Below are 16,528 nucleotides of genomic sequence, written 5' to 3'. Positions count from 1 at the left end.
ACCAATTGATACATTGTAAACAGTAATTGATAGAGCTAAATCAGAGAAGTGAAAAAGGGAAATTAAAGGTATGGCCTAATACCTTTATTTTCCTAGCTGCTTTCTGCTTTTGTTGATAAGGAAGCAAGCAGTAGTATCTTAAGAGCTGTTAAGTTCCTGTGGTGGGGGAAACATTCAGTATCTAACTGTTTCTGGTACATAGCAGGTGCTCAAGTAATATTTGTTGAATGAAGCTTTTGCTTATTTACCCTTACTAAAGAGTGCACAGAAGTTGATTAAAAAGAACCATTCCCCATCCACTTTAATGAAGCAAATGTTAGTCAGCATCCATACTGTGTGAATAAAAGCTCTGTGAGGAGCCCAAAGGAAATGCTTGCTGTGATCTCTCACCCTGAAGGTTTTGCCCTGTCTTTTACGTGACCTGGCAAAGTTTTTCAACTCGCATCTAATGTTAATTAATCAAATCTACAGGAACAGGATTCTAGGCCATTTGGCCATCAAGTGGATTATTAACATCGTAAAGTCAATGTAAAGTGATTTTTAAGTGTTTAAAATCATCTTATGATTTCCTACATCAGCATGTAAGTCAGCTTGAAATGGAGGTTCGGGTCAATGCTTCAGTTGATCAAGCAGTCGGTTGGTGTGGAAGGGCATTTGAGGCTGTGTGAATAATAACCCCTGCCATTCACAACGTATGACCCATTAAGGGAGACAACATGTGTGCAGGGGAAGAAAAAAAAATCACATAATGTCAATTGTATTTATGACTTGTCGAATTAATAAGACAGACAACACGGGTTTGGTTTTACCCAGAATACCAATTAATTTGGACCTTGTTAAAGTGGACACATGGACAAAATATATCTCATGGTGTAACTCAAATTTTGAGACCCCGATAGGAGGATCATAGCATTTTGCAGCTTGGAGTATAAAGCACTGCTTAGCATAGATAATAGATAATAAAACAATTATTCTCTTTCTTTTTTAAAAAAACTAGGTCATGGAACTAAAGGAGTATTTGAGCTTCTGTCTGGGTGGCGGAGAACAAGAGAGACTTTGCCCTTCAAAGACAGGGTGGCAGATGCCTATTCCGATGTGATGGTCACCTACACCATGACCAGCTCCTTGTACTTCATTACCTTTGGCATGGGTGCCAGCCCATTCACAAACATAGAGGCTGTGAAGGTCTTCTGTCAGAACATGTGTGTCTCCATTCTGTTGAACTACTTCTACATTTTCTCATTCTTTGGCTCCTGTCTGGTCTTCGCGGGCCAACTGGAGCAAAACCGCTACCACAGCATCTTTTGCTGTAAGATCCCCTCTGCAGAATACCTGGACCGCAAACCTGTGTGGTTCCAGACAGTGATGAGTGATGGGCATCAACAGACATCCCATCATGAGACGAACCCCTACCAGCACCATTTCATTCAACACTTCCTCCGTGAACATTACAATGAATGGATTACCAATATCTACGTGAAGCCATTCGTCGTCATCCTCTATCTCATCTACGCCTCCTTCTCCTTCATGGGGTGCTTGCAGATCAGTGACAGAGCCAACATCATCCATCTGCTAGCCAGTGACTCCCCAAGCGTTTCCTACGCCATGGTTCAGCAAAAATACTTCAGCAACTACAGCCCAGTGATAGGGTTCTACATCTACGAGCCCCTGGAGTACTGGAACAGCAGCGTCCAAGAGGATATACGGAGACTCTGTAGCGGGTTCACGGCCGTGTCCTGGGTGGAGCAGTATTACCAGTTCCTGAAAGTTAGTAACATCAGTGCCAATAACAAGAGTGACTTTATCAGTGTCCTACAAAGCTCATTTTTAAAAAAGCCAGAATTCCAGCATTTTCGGAACGATATCATCTTCTCCAAGGCAGGGGATGAAAACAACATTATTGCTTCCCGCTTGTATCTGGTGGCCAGGACTAGCAGAGACAAGCAGAAGGAAGTCATAGAAGTGTTGGAAAAGTTGAGGCCCCTGTCCCTATCAAAGAGCATCCGATTCATTGTGTTCAACCCCTCCTTCGTGTTCATGGATCATTACGGCTTGTCTGTCACGGTGCCTGTTCTGATTGCAGGCGTTGGTGTTCTCCTGGTGTTAATCCTGACTTTTTTCCTAGTGATCCACCCTCTGGGAAACTTCTGGCTGATTCTCAGTGTCACCTCAATTGAGCTGGGCGTTCTGGGCTTAATGACATTATGGAACGTCGACATGGATTGCATTTCTATCTTGTGCCTTATCTACACTTTAAATTTTGCCATTGACCACTGTGCACCACTGCTTTACACATTTGTATTAGCAACTGAGCACACCCGAACACAATGTATAAAAAGCTCCCTACAAGAGCATGGGACAGCCATTTTGCAAAATGTTACTTCTTTTCTTATTGGGTTGGTCCCCCTCCTATTTGTGCCTTCGAACCTGACCTTCACACTGTTCAAATGCTTGCTGCTCACTGGGGGTTGCACACTTCTGCACTGTTTTGTTATCTTACCTGTGTTCCTAACCTTTTTCCCCCCTTCCAAAAAGCACCACAAGAAAAAGAAACGCGCCAAACGAAAGGAGAGAGAGGAAATTGAATGCATAGAGATTCAAGAGAACCCTGATCATGTCACCACAGTCTGAAGGGGGTAGACAAATGGATTATTTTTCTTTTCCAGTATTGCACCACGATGCAGGGAGAGTAAAGCTCAGACCTCAGCTGCTTGGGCTGGCCAGGAGTAACAAGGAAAGTCAGATCAAGAGTGAATTGTCATGACACATCAAGGTGTCCGCTTCTTGGGGGGAAGAGAGAATCAAAGAAGAGGGAAATGTTCTTTGCAACCTTGTTCTCCACTAAAGATAAGTTTGTGGATGTGATCTTAGAGCTCTTCCAAGGAATGGACGAATCAATGGAGTATTAGATGACCAAAAGGTCTATACGCTTTCAAAAACAAAATGCTTAAGAAAGAGAGAGAGAAAAGGAAAGGGAACCTCTACATAGGAAAAATGACAGGAAATGTCAAAATTGCCATGGCACTTTTCTTATTTCTGTTTTGAACAGGTTGGTCAAAGGAAACCTATGCACTTGGGAAGTACATATTTAATCCCGTCTAAACCAAAGGACTTCCCAATCCATTTTATGTGTACATATATATGTATATATGCCATATATACATATACTTAGATTTGTCTTTAGTGTACATTGATGTTTGTGTGGAAGAAGGTGTCCATTTGCTGATGGGCTGGGCTTTCTCTAGAAAGCCAAATTAGCCTTAGCCAAATACAGATGCATCAGTAGCAATTCAAAATCAACTCGTGTTTCAGCAGCAAGAGTATAACCCAACTGTGTGAGAGGCAAAATAAAGATGTGAGTCCATTAGATTCTACATATCACATCAGTCTTTGAGATTCTTGCTTTGGATAACTTAGCAAAAAATACGAAAGTCATTTAAACCAATTACTATATGGACAAGGGTTAAAATTTCTTATTGGAGCTAAACAATTGATAAGGCTTTTCATCGGCATTGAATGGTTCTCTATAATTGCAAAGGCTGATTTGGCTGCTTTCAGAGAGCTTACCCACTGCAAATGAGCATTTTATACATATTGTCCATACATCTGTGTATAAGGGTGCACGTGTGTGTCTGAGTGTGTGTGTGTGTGTGTATGTGTGTGTGAGAGAGAGAGAGTTGGGATATACCATACTTATAGTGCTCTCATTTTAGATGATGAAAATATACTGCCATGGAATATAGATCATTAACATAGGATAAAGGAGCTCTAACTAGGAAGCGTTTGTAGTACGAAATGGAATAAAAGGATCATAACCACTCATCATGTGCCATCCACTGGTTCTTAGCATAAGGAAAATATTCTAACCCTGTAAAGTCTAGTGTGCTCCTTGCATTAATATTTGGCACATTGACCCAGGCCATGATCACTGTAGTAGTGGTCACTATAACGACTGCAATATTGTTTTGTAGCTTCTTGCAATATCGCTGTTCTTGTTACCTGGAAAGTGCTCCCCAGTTGGCCTTCCGCCTAGGGTGTTCATGGCTCTCCACAGGTGGCATATGAATTGTAACTGCTGCTAAGTTCTTTCTCAGAAAAAGTACTGAGGTAAATGTTTTCATTGAATTAACGTTTAAAACCATTCCCCAGCAGATATACTTGTCTGTTGGGTGCTTATTGGGATTAATGCTGTGTTTCCTGTCACAGAAAATTACTAGAAAATGCCTTTTCCCACATCAAGCAGTAAAATAAGTTAATTTTTAGGTAGGACTGAGCAAATGTCCAGTGATTCTAAAGTCTTTTAGTAAGCTCTTTTACCTGGAAGAGAGCTACTGTTACCCGCCAACTTTGGTTGTATACTTTAATTGAATTTGAAATATTAAAATCTGGGGAAAAGAAAAAAAAAGAAAACAAAACAAACAAACAAGCAAACAAAAACTCCTGGACTCAGTTAAGTTCAGAAAAGAGATACAAACCATTCCATTCTGATTGAAGTTTTTGGAAATGACGTTGATAGATTAATGAAGTGACAAAACAACAAGACAAGTATACTTTTCCAAATAAGGAGCTCACCAGGATATTAAGGGAAAGAACAGTCTCTAAAATGAAAACCATTTAACCAAATTTTATTTTATCAAATAAAGTTTGTTTTGTCCTACCTTGAGGTTACTGAGTTTCCATTAGAAATGATTCTTGTCTTTTCAGTTGTATTCATGTAGACTGAGTATCAGTTGATCAAGCATGGAATACAATTGTGATAAAGATATAGTTATTGTTTATTCATTATTTGTTAATATAATATTAACATATTGTTCATATATTAGATAACCCTAGCCTTTTGCCTCCTGAAGGGCTCTGCTGGAATGAAATGGTATTTGACACTGGTAGACCTGCAGACCATGATCTCATATCTGACGCAGAAATTTCTGAAGAGTTGGGTTTTGCGGGGAGGGAGGATTCTTCTCTCATAGTTTACTTACCATTGGTGAAGATTTGTTTTATATCGCTTTCAAAAGATGGTGGTAATCAGCTGAGAAATTCCACTAACTATTGCTCCATTTCTTTCTGAGGTATGCCATTCTCCATTCATTTATCAAGTTTTAAAAAGCTTGCCTATTTGGGTCATTTTTTTCGTTATTACTTTAGACAATTCCACATGCAAAGAAGAGTGGCAGGCTGATATAAGGAAAGAATCAAGCATGCCAGTTGTCAAATACATGTGAAGATGGTGGCATAGATTGCCAAACCACCATGGCAGTTCCAATACCGTACCTCCATCTAGACTGTCTCTTTTTAGATGAGGGAAAATGGTTCTTTGTTAGGTTCTGACTTCAAGGATCAAAGTGAGTAAAAATAAATGTGAATTTCCCATTATCTGAGTGACTAGAGGGGTGGAATTTTGGAAGGGATGTTATCTTTTCCAGGACACCATGGTACTCTTTAGTAAATTGTAGCAATAATTCATTGAAATGGAATTTCTTGTTCTGAAAGAGTTAATTTACCATCCAAAATGCCCCGGCTCAGTCCTAGGAAGTAATTTAAGCCTGAAAGGAATCTAACTAAGCATCATCTAACCTCCCAACCTCACTGTGCAGCAGATATCTCCAAACCTCCAATTACTAAATGCCAAGATACATCTTGACGTATGAGATCATGATTTACAGGCAATGTCCAACCTCTGCCTTTTTGGGTAGCTTATGGGCAACTCACCCTACTTTTTCAAGTTCACTGCCACCATTTTGTCCTTTTGTGAAATACTGATGGTGTTCAAACTGAGAACCTACCTACTGCTGGAAGATGAATAATCATCTCCTAGAAGAAAAGAACCTGTGGGAAGTATCTCATCTATGTAGAATATTGTATTTTGCTTAAATGTGTTTTTCCCTTAAAGAGAGAGATTTTAGAAGTTTGTTTGAAAAAAAAAAAAACACCTTTTCTGAATTTAAAGTGCAATGTGGATTTGTTTCCTTCCTTCGGAATACAAATTTGAAGTAGAAAGTGTCATAAGAACTCCACTCTCCATGATGGTTAATAAGCTCCAAAAAGGTATTCACCTAAATTATGGAAAGATTTGGTTAATCCAGACCATGCCTCTTTTTTTTTAAATGAAAGTTGTGCTTAAATGTCATCCCATCAATTCTTCCAGGGATAGTGAACCTCTCTGACAGTTGTGCATGACTATTCTATGAAAGAATTATTCTTCACAAAGGTTGTGTCATGTAAATGTTCCTTTCCTATCCCTACTTATTTCCACAGAATTTTGGTTTTACCTTGTGAGGTTAGAAGAATTTTGACAAATGAAGCTCCTATGATGCTAGAATAGCCATTCTTGAATGTTGAATTTGAGACAGTGAGAGCTTTGTCCATTTTGTAATTATCCATGCACTTTCCCATAATAATCCTCTAATCCTTTCAGGCTTGTGGTTAGAGCTAGGGATTAACTATTGCCATTCAGATTTACACATATTTTTATAAGTTGACTGTAAATACCATAATTACAGTCACATATTTTTATAACCAAATAGTTATGAATGCCTGGCACTCTGCATGCACTGTTACTAATAGTACATAGATTTTTTTAAAAACACTATTTTCATGGTTATTGCAACTTTTATTAAAATTCTCATATCAGCTATTCATAAATGCCTTGTCGGTTTTGGTCCCAAAGGCCTAATGTCCACAGAAAGTTCCATCCCAAGAGGAACAATTTAAAAATTGCCTTCCCTGAGTGTCAATGGCAGCAACCTCTTCTAGAATGTCCTCTGGAAAATCCTAGAAGCTAAATCTGGCTTCCAGGTAAATGACAGCAGATTCTGTGTTAATCACCCATAGTTTAATGTCTTGTGTTTGCTGGTCTCACAGTGAACAATAGAATATAATACCTTGAGACTGGAATTTGGATCTTGTCTCCTGTGAATTAGAGAACTTAATGATTTGCTCAACCTTTCCTAGAGAGATCTCCCTGTTCTGTTGGTGTTTGCCAATGGTATTGATAATCCTTTCAAATGTGAACCTGAAAATTGTCATTCTTTCCCAAAAGAGAGTTAGAAGCACTCTTATTCCCGTTAAAAGCAAAACGAACAAAAAATATGTCTTGCTTTTTGTGTGTTACAAAATAATTTCGTGACTACTTTTATGACATTGACTCAAAACCTGTCTATAGCTGAATTGGTATGCCCTTGGAATCTCCCCATCTCGAACTGAAAATAAAATTCAGCATCATCACTGCGGTGCAGGCATTTACACCAACACTTTGAAGCAATGATCTGCCAATACATTGTATAGCGGAAATGAGCTAATTTTTTTCTTACTGTGTTGTCTCCAAAATCATGACTGCAAATATATTTATCCAAGTGAAAGCTGCAAAATCACCAATGAAACAACAAAGCCTCTGTGCATCAGGTCAACCATGGGAAGAACTATCTGTAGGTTTAATAGCAGTAAATTTCTTTGATTTCTAAAGTAAATGGCCAAGGGTTGACCCACCCTCATGTTTTAGTTAGAAGGGGAAGTGGTGGTATTCTGTGTTTAAAGCTTTGTGTAGTTAGCTCAGATGACATTTGAAATAAGTTTGAAAGAATCCTGAGAGACGAGCCCACATGCTGAGAAATAAAGCTGTCTGTAAGTAGGTGTGATAGACTAGGTGGGATAATTCCACATATTTAGAGTTTAGGATACAGGACAGAGAATTGCATGGTGCCTCAAACTACAGATTCTTAAACTGCTAGGAAAATTGATCATATGCAAATATATTTCATTGAATATTGTCTTCTCAGATGTCAAATTCATAACCTGATCTTTGCAAGGAAAGTGCCCCTGAATTTCCATGCATAAACCAGAGCCATAGATAATTTTGTGGGTGAAAGTGGGATACTAGGGAGACTCCTTCAGAAGAAGCTTCAAATAAGCACCCAGAAAAGCATTATTCATTCCCAGAGATGGCTGCTAGCATTCTTTTGTTGTGTGCATCTTTGAGACATCACAGGTAATTTTTTGGTGTTTTCTCTGTATTTAATGAGGACATCTCTGTTACTGACAGAAAAGTCCCTTGCTTTTCTTATAAAATAGAAAACTATTCAAAGAAAGAAATATATACAGTCAAAAATCATATACTAGAATAGAATGGATGACTAGTCTGTGGATAAGCATATCTCTTCTGCACCTCTAAAGATGTTATGAAAATTAAACGGGCTTATATCGTAAACCAAGAACCTCTATAAGGTAGATATTTTTTAATATAATAAAATATTTATTAAAAAATCATCATAATTTTGCACTTTTATAAATTATAGTAAGTCAGTCCCTACTATTTTTCCCAGTTGAAATTTTCCTTAAGAAAATGTTCATAGGTCATGCTAATTAGGAAGTCTTAAAAATCAGAAAGAAACTTTAGAAACAGAGGAGTGAAAACATCTACCAGGTATGTGGGTTCCTGCTCCATGTCATATGTTTGTACTTATCCAATCTGGGGTTTTTAGAAATTATTTGTAATTGTGTCTGGTTTTGCCCATGGCTAATGGCATGGCCAGATGGAAGAATGGTATGGTTTGCTTTCCTTTTGCTTCCATAGTTATTAGATCACCACATTACCCACAGGGATTTGTCAAACCAGAGGAGAAATAAGAACTCTAGGAGTAAGGAGGAGAGACTGCCATGGATAAAGACAAGTGGTGTTTACTATGAGTGTGTAGCTTTCCAGTCTTATATAGATCTATTCACTTGGATTTGGGCAGAGACAGCATACGCTATGTTGTGGGGAGCATTTAAGTGATCTAACCTAAGATAGTCAGTAGGATCTCCACCTAGAAACTAAAATACCTTCTATCATTCTATTTGGTTGATTCACTAGTCACTTGGTAACCACAGTGAGAGAGCTAGAAAAAGACCAAACTGTCCTATTCCCTCGTGCCCTGACACAGTGTGCAACATCTATTTTGAGGCGGAATCAGGAAATTCTCGTATCTTTTCTCCTCAAGCATACAAGAGCTAGGTACTGATAAATTAGACCTTAACCTCATCAATGCAATTATCCCAGAGTTTTAGCAGAGTTTAATCAATAACTTTTATTATACTTTCATGTTGACTATGTGGTTTTTTCCAGAAACAGACTTTCTTGCTCTTAAATAGGAAATCTCACAGTTTGAAAAGGGCAGAGATCTCTCCAGCTACCTCATAAGGGTATTTAAAGACAAAATGGTATGCAGCCTTTAATTAAATAGCAATATATTAAAGCCGCAAAGCAGTATTACTTATCACTTCTCCCTGATGCTCTTTTACTTTCCAAGTTTAGTCCATCTAAATGCAAAGGGAATATCCCCATGTGCAATCCTACTTGTGCATTTTGGTTATTACAATGTTCCTAATGTGAAATCGTGAAATCTCTCAGGGCTATTGTTTGGTTGTTTCTCTACAGACATTCCAAAACATGGAACTTGGTTCAGAAAGAGAATACCCTGACACTGACTTTGAGGCAGTGGTCTACCTAGGGAGGTATGCAGTCCAATAATCTGTGAGTAACTCAGTAAAAATTCAAGTGCACTTCTTATCCATGGAAGGAAAATTCAATTTGTTTGTTTGTTCATTTACCCTAAGCAAATAGAGAAAGAGACAAAGTTACTGGTATTTGGAGTTTTATGTAGGTCTTCTTTTCCACTGGATACCATTACTATTACTTTTGCCTAAATTAGGATCCTAAAATACAGGTCACCTTTTGGAAACGTTAGAATCAGTGAGAAGAAAACTGCTGGGAGGAAAGAATCTTCACCCATGCATAGACAAGTTGGAAATGAAAGTAGAAGCTGAGCACTTTATTTCCTTTTCTTTCCTAAAACAAAAGCCCACTTATTCTCCTGGCTAAGCTGAATACTAATTTCTATAACAAAGAGGAATGATGAAAAGTACGATATTATGAGACCCAGAGTCTTATCAATACAAATCTCATAGCAAACCACCACTTTCAGCTGTCTTTCTCCATAAAAAGATTATTTCTTCTAATATTCTATGACATATAGTTTCTTACCTCAACTCGTTCATGAAAAGAGCCTCATTTCTTACTCATAAAATAGTGCAAATACACTAATACACCATGTAAATCTCTGCTCTGTGATTTGGTACCTTGTGCTCTAACATTAAAGCTACTTATTGAGGAACACTTGAAAAAGAATTTTGAACAAAAATGTCAATATCAAGAAAAAAATTTACCTAAGTAATATTTTCATCCCCAGATACCTTCAAAGGAGAGAACTGCCTGAGTGCTCTTTCAGATCTTACTAAGAAGCAAATGTTCTTATATGAGTCCTTCAGAAATTTCCAAATTACCTGAATTTGGCGCATTATCAAAATCTGTCTCTCTTCTCTGTAAGTAAAAAGAAATTATAAACTAGGCTTTTCTAACTATAATAAAAATAAAGACCTAACAAATTATTTCCCATAGATTTTCCCATGTAAACATACATTTTATAATTAATCTCATAACCTATTCAAGGAAAATTACATTGCAGATACTTCCTTATTAATTTCATTATTCTTTTTATACTTTGGATACATGAAGATATAATAATTTTAGTTAAATTCCTCAGGATTACATTGTTAAAGAAATTTATGATCTAAAGCCTAAAGGTAAAAACCTTAAGAAAACTAACAATAAAATCTTAGCTGTTTGCAAAAATGTCATTTCAGTTATATTTACTATAATGCCACTAGGTAAAATTACTTACAGTATTTCTGGCTACGTTGACCTTTTATTTTAATAACCACAACAAAAATCTATGTCCATTAGTCATAATAAGGAACAGCGTATTAAAATAGTGATAGGTGACACTGGTGGTTACTCTTTAGTTCCTAAGGTCAGTTGACTGCTGGTTCTTTCTAGATTGCAATCCCAAATGCTGTAGGCTAAGTTATTCATAGATACCCTGTAGTTTCCTATTAATATTAAATGCCCCATGGAATATCATAATACATGACTTCTTGATCTAATGTCAGTGGGATCTTTGGGCTTTCTATTCCTTAGGGAAAGATTCTTCTAAACTACAATTAAGCTTCTTATGATATCTAATATCTCATGATATCACAATGTAACATAACAACCTATGTTTCCTCAGTCCTTCATTGAATCACAAGTTCTAAAAATTATTAATTTTATCCTTTAAAATCCATGAATACATGCATTTTAGAAATACCATGATAATATATATCAACTATTTCAGATAAGACATTCTGAAGCAAACAAAATACCTTGGCATTTCTGAGGCATAGTTTTTTTAAACTCTAAGTTCACAAATATTTATAACATACAAATTATTGTGTAACTGAAATATGTAGGTATCCCTTTAGGCAATTTATAATCAGTTCAAAAAAATTTCTGCTTAACTTCTCACTGCATTACATTGTATAACTGTAAGAACATAAGTTGTAAAGGTGCTTGAACCAACAAATTTTTTTTCATCCTATGAGAACTACAGGGATGAAGACAATAAAGAATAGGTTGGTGACTCTCAAGCATCCCATAGGCTCACTCACAAAGCACATCCCTCACCCCATATGCACGTGATACAGTTTCAAGTCCAAGCAAAATTATTCATGAGCTGTCAGCACCACTCTAAGCCATTAAAACCAAGAATGTCAAATCATTGAATACCCAAGTTCACTATCTATTCTGATAAATAATGTGGCATGATTACAGGAAATACATAGATGACCAGAAGTCACAAGATTTAAGTACACCTGATACCAAAATTATACTGAAACAATTTAATAATCCACAATCTACTTTAGAAACCTGTCATTTCAGACTTCTTTATTGACATTATTTGCATGACTAAATAAAGAACTCTAATATATTTTATTATAGTTTATTATGTTTTTTAAAAGAAAAGTGTCCAGAATTTCGTATAGAAATGTTTGCGTTTACTCGATAGCCATTGTCCTATCTAAATTTGTATGAGTCATTAATTTATTTTGTTTTATTCCTTTGCTCAAATATGTTCACTCTTCCTCACTTCTAAAATAATTTTTTAGAGTAACTAACACATATTTTTCCTTCAGGTAAGAATGAGCATGGCTAGGAAGCGGTGAAATAATGCCTGGCAAAATTAAGCTAAAAGGGTGAAGATCTTTACAGCACTTAAATCTGGGGAAAGTATTACTCATTTACATGAACAGCAAGCTGTAATTCCCTACTGCTTTTAATAGTGGCAACTCACATGGCAAGCAGTATATAGTATAGGTCCTTGTGCTGAGCAGACACTCATAAATAGCTATTCAATGAAATAAATGAAAGAATCCTCCTGCCTCTGACTCGTCTGCTTGTGACCTAATGAAAAATTAGTTATTTCATAATCTCAATCAGTGAGACCTATATTTGGATGTTTTTGTTGTTTTGTTTTATCTTATTTTCTGGAGTTCTTTTTTATAACCAGTTACACAGGAAGAAGGTCCCATATACAAATAATAATAATAATAAGTTCTATGGAGGCTAATATCCCTTCCAATAAGCTGAAATGCTAGAACCTAGAACTATGTACATCTTGAAAGTGAATTAAAAAGGAATGTGATTTGACATGGAAAAAATACCAAAGGGCAGGGATGACTTTAAAAAGAAAAAAAAGTCAGTAAGAAAAACAAAACAAAAAAATGCAAAACTTTTTTTTTAAGGATTTTATTTTTTAGAGAGAGCAAGACAGTGCATGCATGAATGCGGGGAAGGGCAGAAGGAGAGAGAACCTTCAAGAAGACTCTCCACTGATAGCAGAGCTTGACATGAGGTTCAATCTCACAGTCCTGAGATAATGACCTGACCTGAAATGAAGAGTTGGACACTTAACTGACTAAGCCACCCAGGCACCTCCAAATACAAAATTTTTGCAAAGGAGAATAAACAACTGAACTCAAAGTTCTTGGTTTTATTGGTTTTTGTTAGTTTGCTTAGTTATTTTGCTTTTTTTTTTTTTTTTAATAATAAACACATTGAAAGAGGCCAGAAAAATGTTAACGTAGGTAAGTGTCCAAAAGTTTGTTGGCTGCTAACCCTTTAAGAAATAGAACCAGAAGGTGGTTTGTGTTTCAGGATCAAGCTTTACTGTGCATAGGTTTCTGGAGCCTATCCACAGTAGGCTCTAGGTTGCCTGGGATTGTATTCACATATTCAGCAACTACTTAGGAGCACCTATCTCAGTCTCTGTGCTAGGCTCAGAGGAAAATACCAGTGTCCATACCCTTGCCTTTGAGGCATCTATAATCTGTTGAAGAGATCTCTGCCTGGGATGTTCAAGGAAGGCATCATGCAAAAATCCACACTGAATCTTGGATAAGATTCTAATAGATAGAGACAGAGAGTCTATCTGGGCAAATATGGAATACACAAGGACACACAGACCACAAAGCAGGTTGTCTGGGTGAAGACTACTGTAGATGAGATCACTGAAACCCAGAGGAGAGTGGTTACTCTATCTAGTGGCTGGTTATTAGAAAGCAAGAAACCAGAATTGCATTTGGAAGTGGGTTTATGAAGAGAAACTTGTCCCGAGATATATTCTCGGGTTTGAAAACAATGAAAGGTTTACACAGGATGAACACCACAGTCCCCTTTTCTATGTTTTACCTATTGAAGTCAAGGATCCAAAAATTCAGCATGAATATGCACATTTCTCATCTTTGTTGCTCAGAATATAGAGCTTGCAAGAGCCAGTGTAGGGCATGAGTTTGATTCTCCTGATGGTAGAACACTATCCATACTCTGTCATAGATGCCCTGGCCATCTGGTCACCTCAGAAACATCAGGAGTCCTTCAATGTGCAAGAGTGAGAGGGACATGGATCAGTTGGAATCCAAACCTTCCAGAAAAACAACTCAAACTAACACCCTCAAACTAACCATCTCTGTCAGAATTATTAGTTTTACTCACAATTCAAATAGTTGCTTAATAAGATAGGTATTGTTATCCCTGTTTGTAGATTATAGATTTTTATAGATTATTTTAAGGTTGTTTTATGGATTATTTTAAGATTTTATAGATTATTTTAAGAAATTTTAAGATATTTAAGATATTTAAGAAAAACAATTGATAAAGAAGTACTATGTCCAAAATATCATGTTTTCATCCTAAATCACGCGTAAAACGTAAAGTGAAATATGTGTACATATTTTAAGCTGATCAATTTATATACTAGCCTTTTCTTTTTTGATAATTATAAAAAATTATCTTAATTTAAATAATTAAAATTAATTGTCTTAATTATAATAATGATTGATACTCCCCCCAAATTAGCAAGTGAGATTATAAGAAAGTTTAGAGGAATATATTTTAACTTTTAAACCTGAAATAAGCATTTCCTAATAATATTGCTTAGAGTTAAAGATAAGGTTGGTGGTGGTCTGGGGAAGCCACATTTTGGAGCTGACTGAAGAACTCATTTGCTCACAGAATTGAGATGGACATAAATCCCCAACCAAGTAGCCATCGGAGACTGTGGCACACACACATTCCAAAAGACATTTTGGGTAATTCCAGGATTAGCAGAGTCATTGGTCCTCAAATTTGCTGCATATCAGAGTGACCTAGAGTTTTTTTTGTTTTTTTGTTTTTTGCTTTTTTTGTTTTTTAAATTTCAATGCCTAGACCACTTGCTAAATTGAATCAGTATCTCTTCAAGTGGGACTCAGGTTTCAGTATTTCTATACAAGTGATTTCAGTGTATAGCTAAATTTAAAAGGCAGGGGCTTAGACCACCAAGTCAACAAATTTAATAAAATAAATGCTGATAGAGCTCTTAAATTGAGTGAAGATAAAAAAGTCCCAAGACAAAGACATGTATGACAGTCATAACTAGGATATAAGCAAGAACTTTTACAGAGTCCCACAGAGAATACTTAGAGAGATTATTTTTAGTAGAGCCAAACCTGTTGGAAATACATTCTTTTTAAGACAGCACCAGGGCACCTGGGTGGCTCAGTCATTAAGCATCTGCCTTCAGCTCAGGTCATGATCCCAGATCCTGGGATTGAGTCCCACATTGGGCTCCCTGCTTGGCAGAGGGCCTGCTTCTCCCTCTCCCACTCCCCCTGCTTGTGTTCCCTCTCTCGCTGTCTCTCTCTTTGTCAAATAAATAAATAACATTTAAAAAAAAAAATGGCACTTAAGGTGGAGTTAGATTTTGGCCTGAGCATCCATGTGGTGTGAACAGCCTAAACAAAGCCATTAAAAAACAAAAGCACAGACTGTGTTCCTGGATCAATGAGCTCAATTTAACTTGAGTGCACATTTCCAGTACAGGATCTGAATTTGTACACGCAGAAAGTTTAGTAGAGGAACCCACAAATGTCATCCTGGAGAATTCATATTTGATTTGAGAGACTTTGGGATTATTCTTATTATTATAGTCAGGATTTAGAAATATTAGTCTGCAATGATGTAAGGATAGGATAGATTGGAGATGAGAAACCTGGACCAAAGGAAATATTAAGAGGATGATATAGTCACCACGGATAAAGGTAATAATGACATAAAATAGGATTGTAGCACTGAAGACAAAAAAGGAAGAAACAAATTCAGTTTTTAATTTTTTAAAAATGAATGCAATTAATTCTGTAGCACACAAATCTGAATCCACAGTGTAGCCTAGACACCCAAGAAACTTTCGAATTCCCAAAGCACCAACAAATGGTATCCTATATTTAGTGGGCTTGAGAAAATATTGCAGTAGCCAGTCATCCATTCTTTGCATGATCTATTGATTCTAACACTCTAATTCCTATTTTAATAATCATAACCCTGTGGTTTTTATATACAGAATTAGCTGTTGTTACCACAAAATATCAGGAAATCAGTCTTTTAAGCATTCTTTTTTTTAAAGATTTATTTATTCATTTGACAGACAGAGATCACAAGTAGGCAGAGAGGCAGGCAGAGAGAGAGGGGGATGCAGGCTCCCCACTGAGCAGAGAACCCAACGTGGGACTCATTCCCAGGACCCTAAGATCATGACCTGAGCCAAAGGCAGAGGCTTAACCCACTGAGCCACCTAGGTGCCCCAGGAAATCAGTCTTTACAGAATGGTTGATTTGGTTCTCCACATTTCTGGCTTATGGACATTGGAGAGGGTATGTGCTATGGTGAGTGCAGTGAAATGTGTAAGCCTCATGATTCATAGACCTGTATCCCTGGGGCAAATTATAAATTATATGTTATTTTTTTTTAAATCTCACACACACACACACACACACACAAACCCACTAATTGTGTTTTCTGATGTGGTAGGTTTGGAATGAGGCCTGAATTTTTGTTTCTTACAAGTTCCCAGGTAATGCTGATGCTACTGGTGTGGGGAACTATGGTTTCACTTTGAAAAGTGCCACAGTAGAAGTCTATAAACAACAGTAGGCATTCTGAGAGTAGCTGGATTAAGTCTGCCCAGGGAAGAGGGTAACGATGAGGGACAGCATTTTATCAGCAGGGCTGGAAGTCTGGATGATTAGAGTGGGCAAGAACATCCCAGGCTGAGGAAATTAAAGTACCTGAATTAAGGCCATG

The 16,528-nt window shown here is 37.0% G+C and overlaps 1 protein-coding gene across 4 annotated transcripts in view; it reads left to right on the top strand.

The window, feature by feature from the left end:
• PTCHD4 (patched domain containing 4) overlaps positions 1-5,940 on the top strand; it is a gene marked incomplete at its 5' end in the record, with an annotated part of 184,108 nt that extends 178,168 nt beyond the window's left edge. For 3 of the 4 annotated variants that reach the window (XM_082729726.1, XM_082729727.1, XM_082729725.1), the window contains one exon: positions 998-4,663. In XM_082729726.1, coding sequence (XP_082585852.1) covers positions 998-2,631 — 1,634 coding nt within the window. In that variant the 3' untranslated portion in view covers positions 2,632-4,663. Of the gene's footprint in view, positions 1-997 lie in introns of all 4 variants that reach the window. The other variant, XM_082729728.1, reaches the window with a different exon arrangement.
• Between the last annotated feature and the right edge of the window lie 10,588 nt (positions 5,941-16,528).

Source organism: Mustela nivalis (assembly GCF_964662115.1).
Source record: "Mustela nivalis genome assembly, chromosome: 5".
Lineage (NCBI taxonomy): Eukaryota > Metazoa > Chordata > Mammalia > Carnivora > Mustelidae > Mustela > Mustela nivalis.
This window is presented reverse-complemented; position numbering and strand designations above follow the sequence as displayed.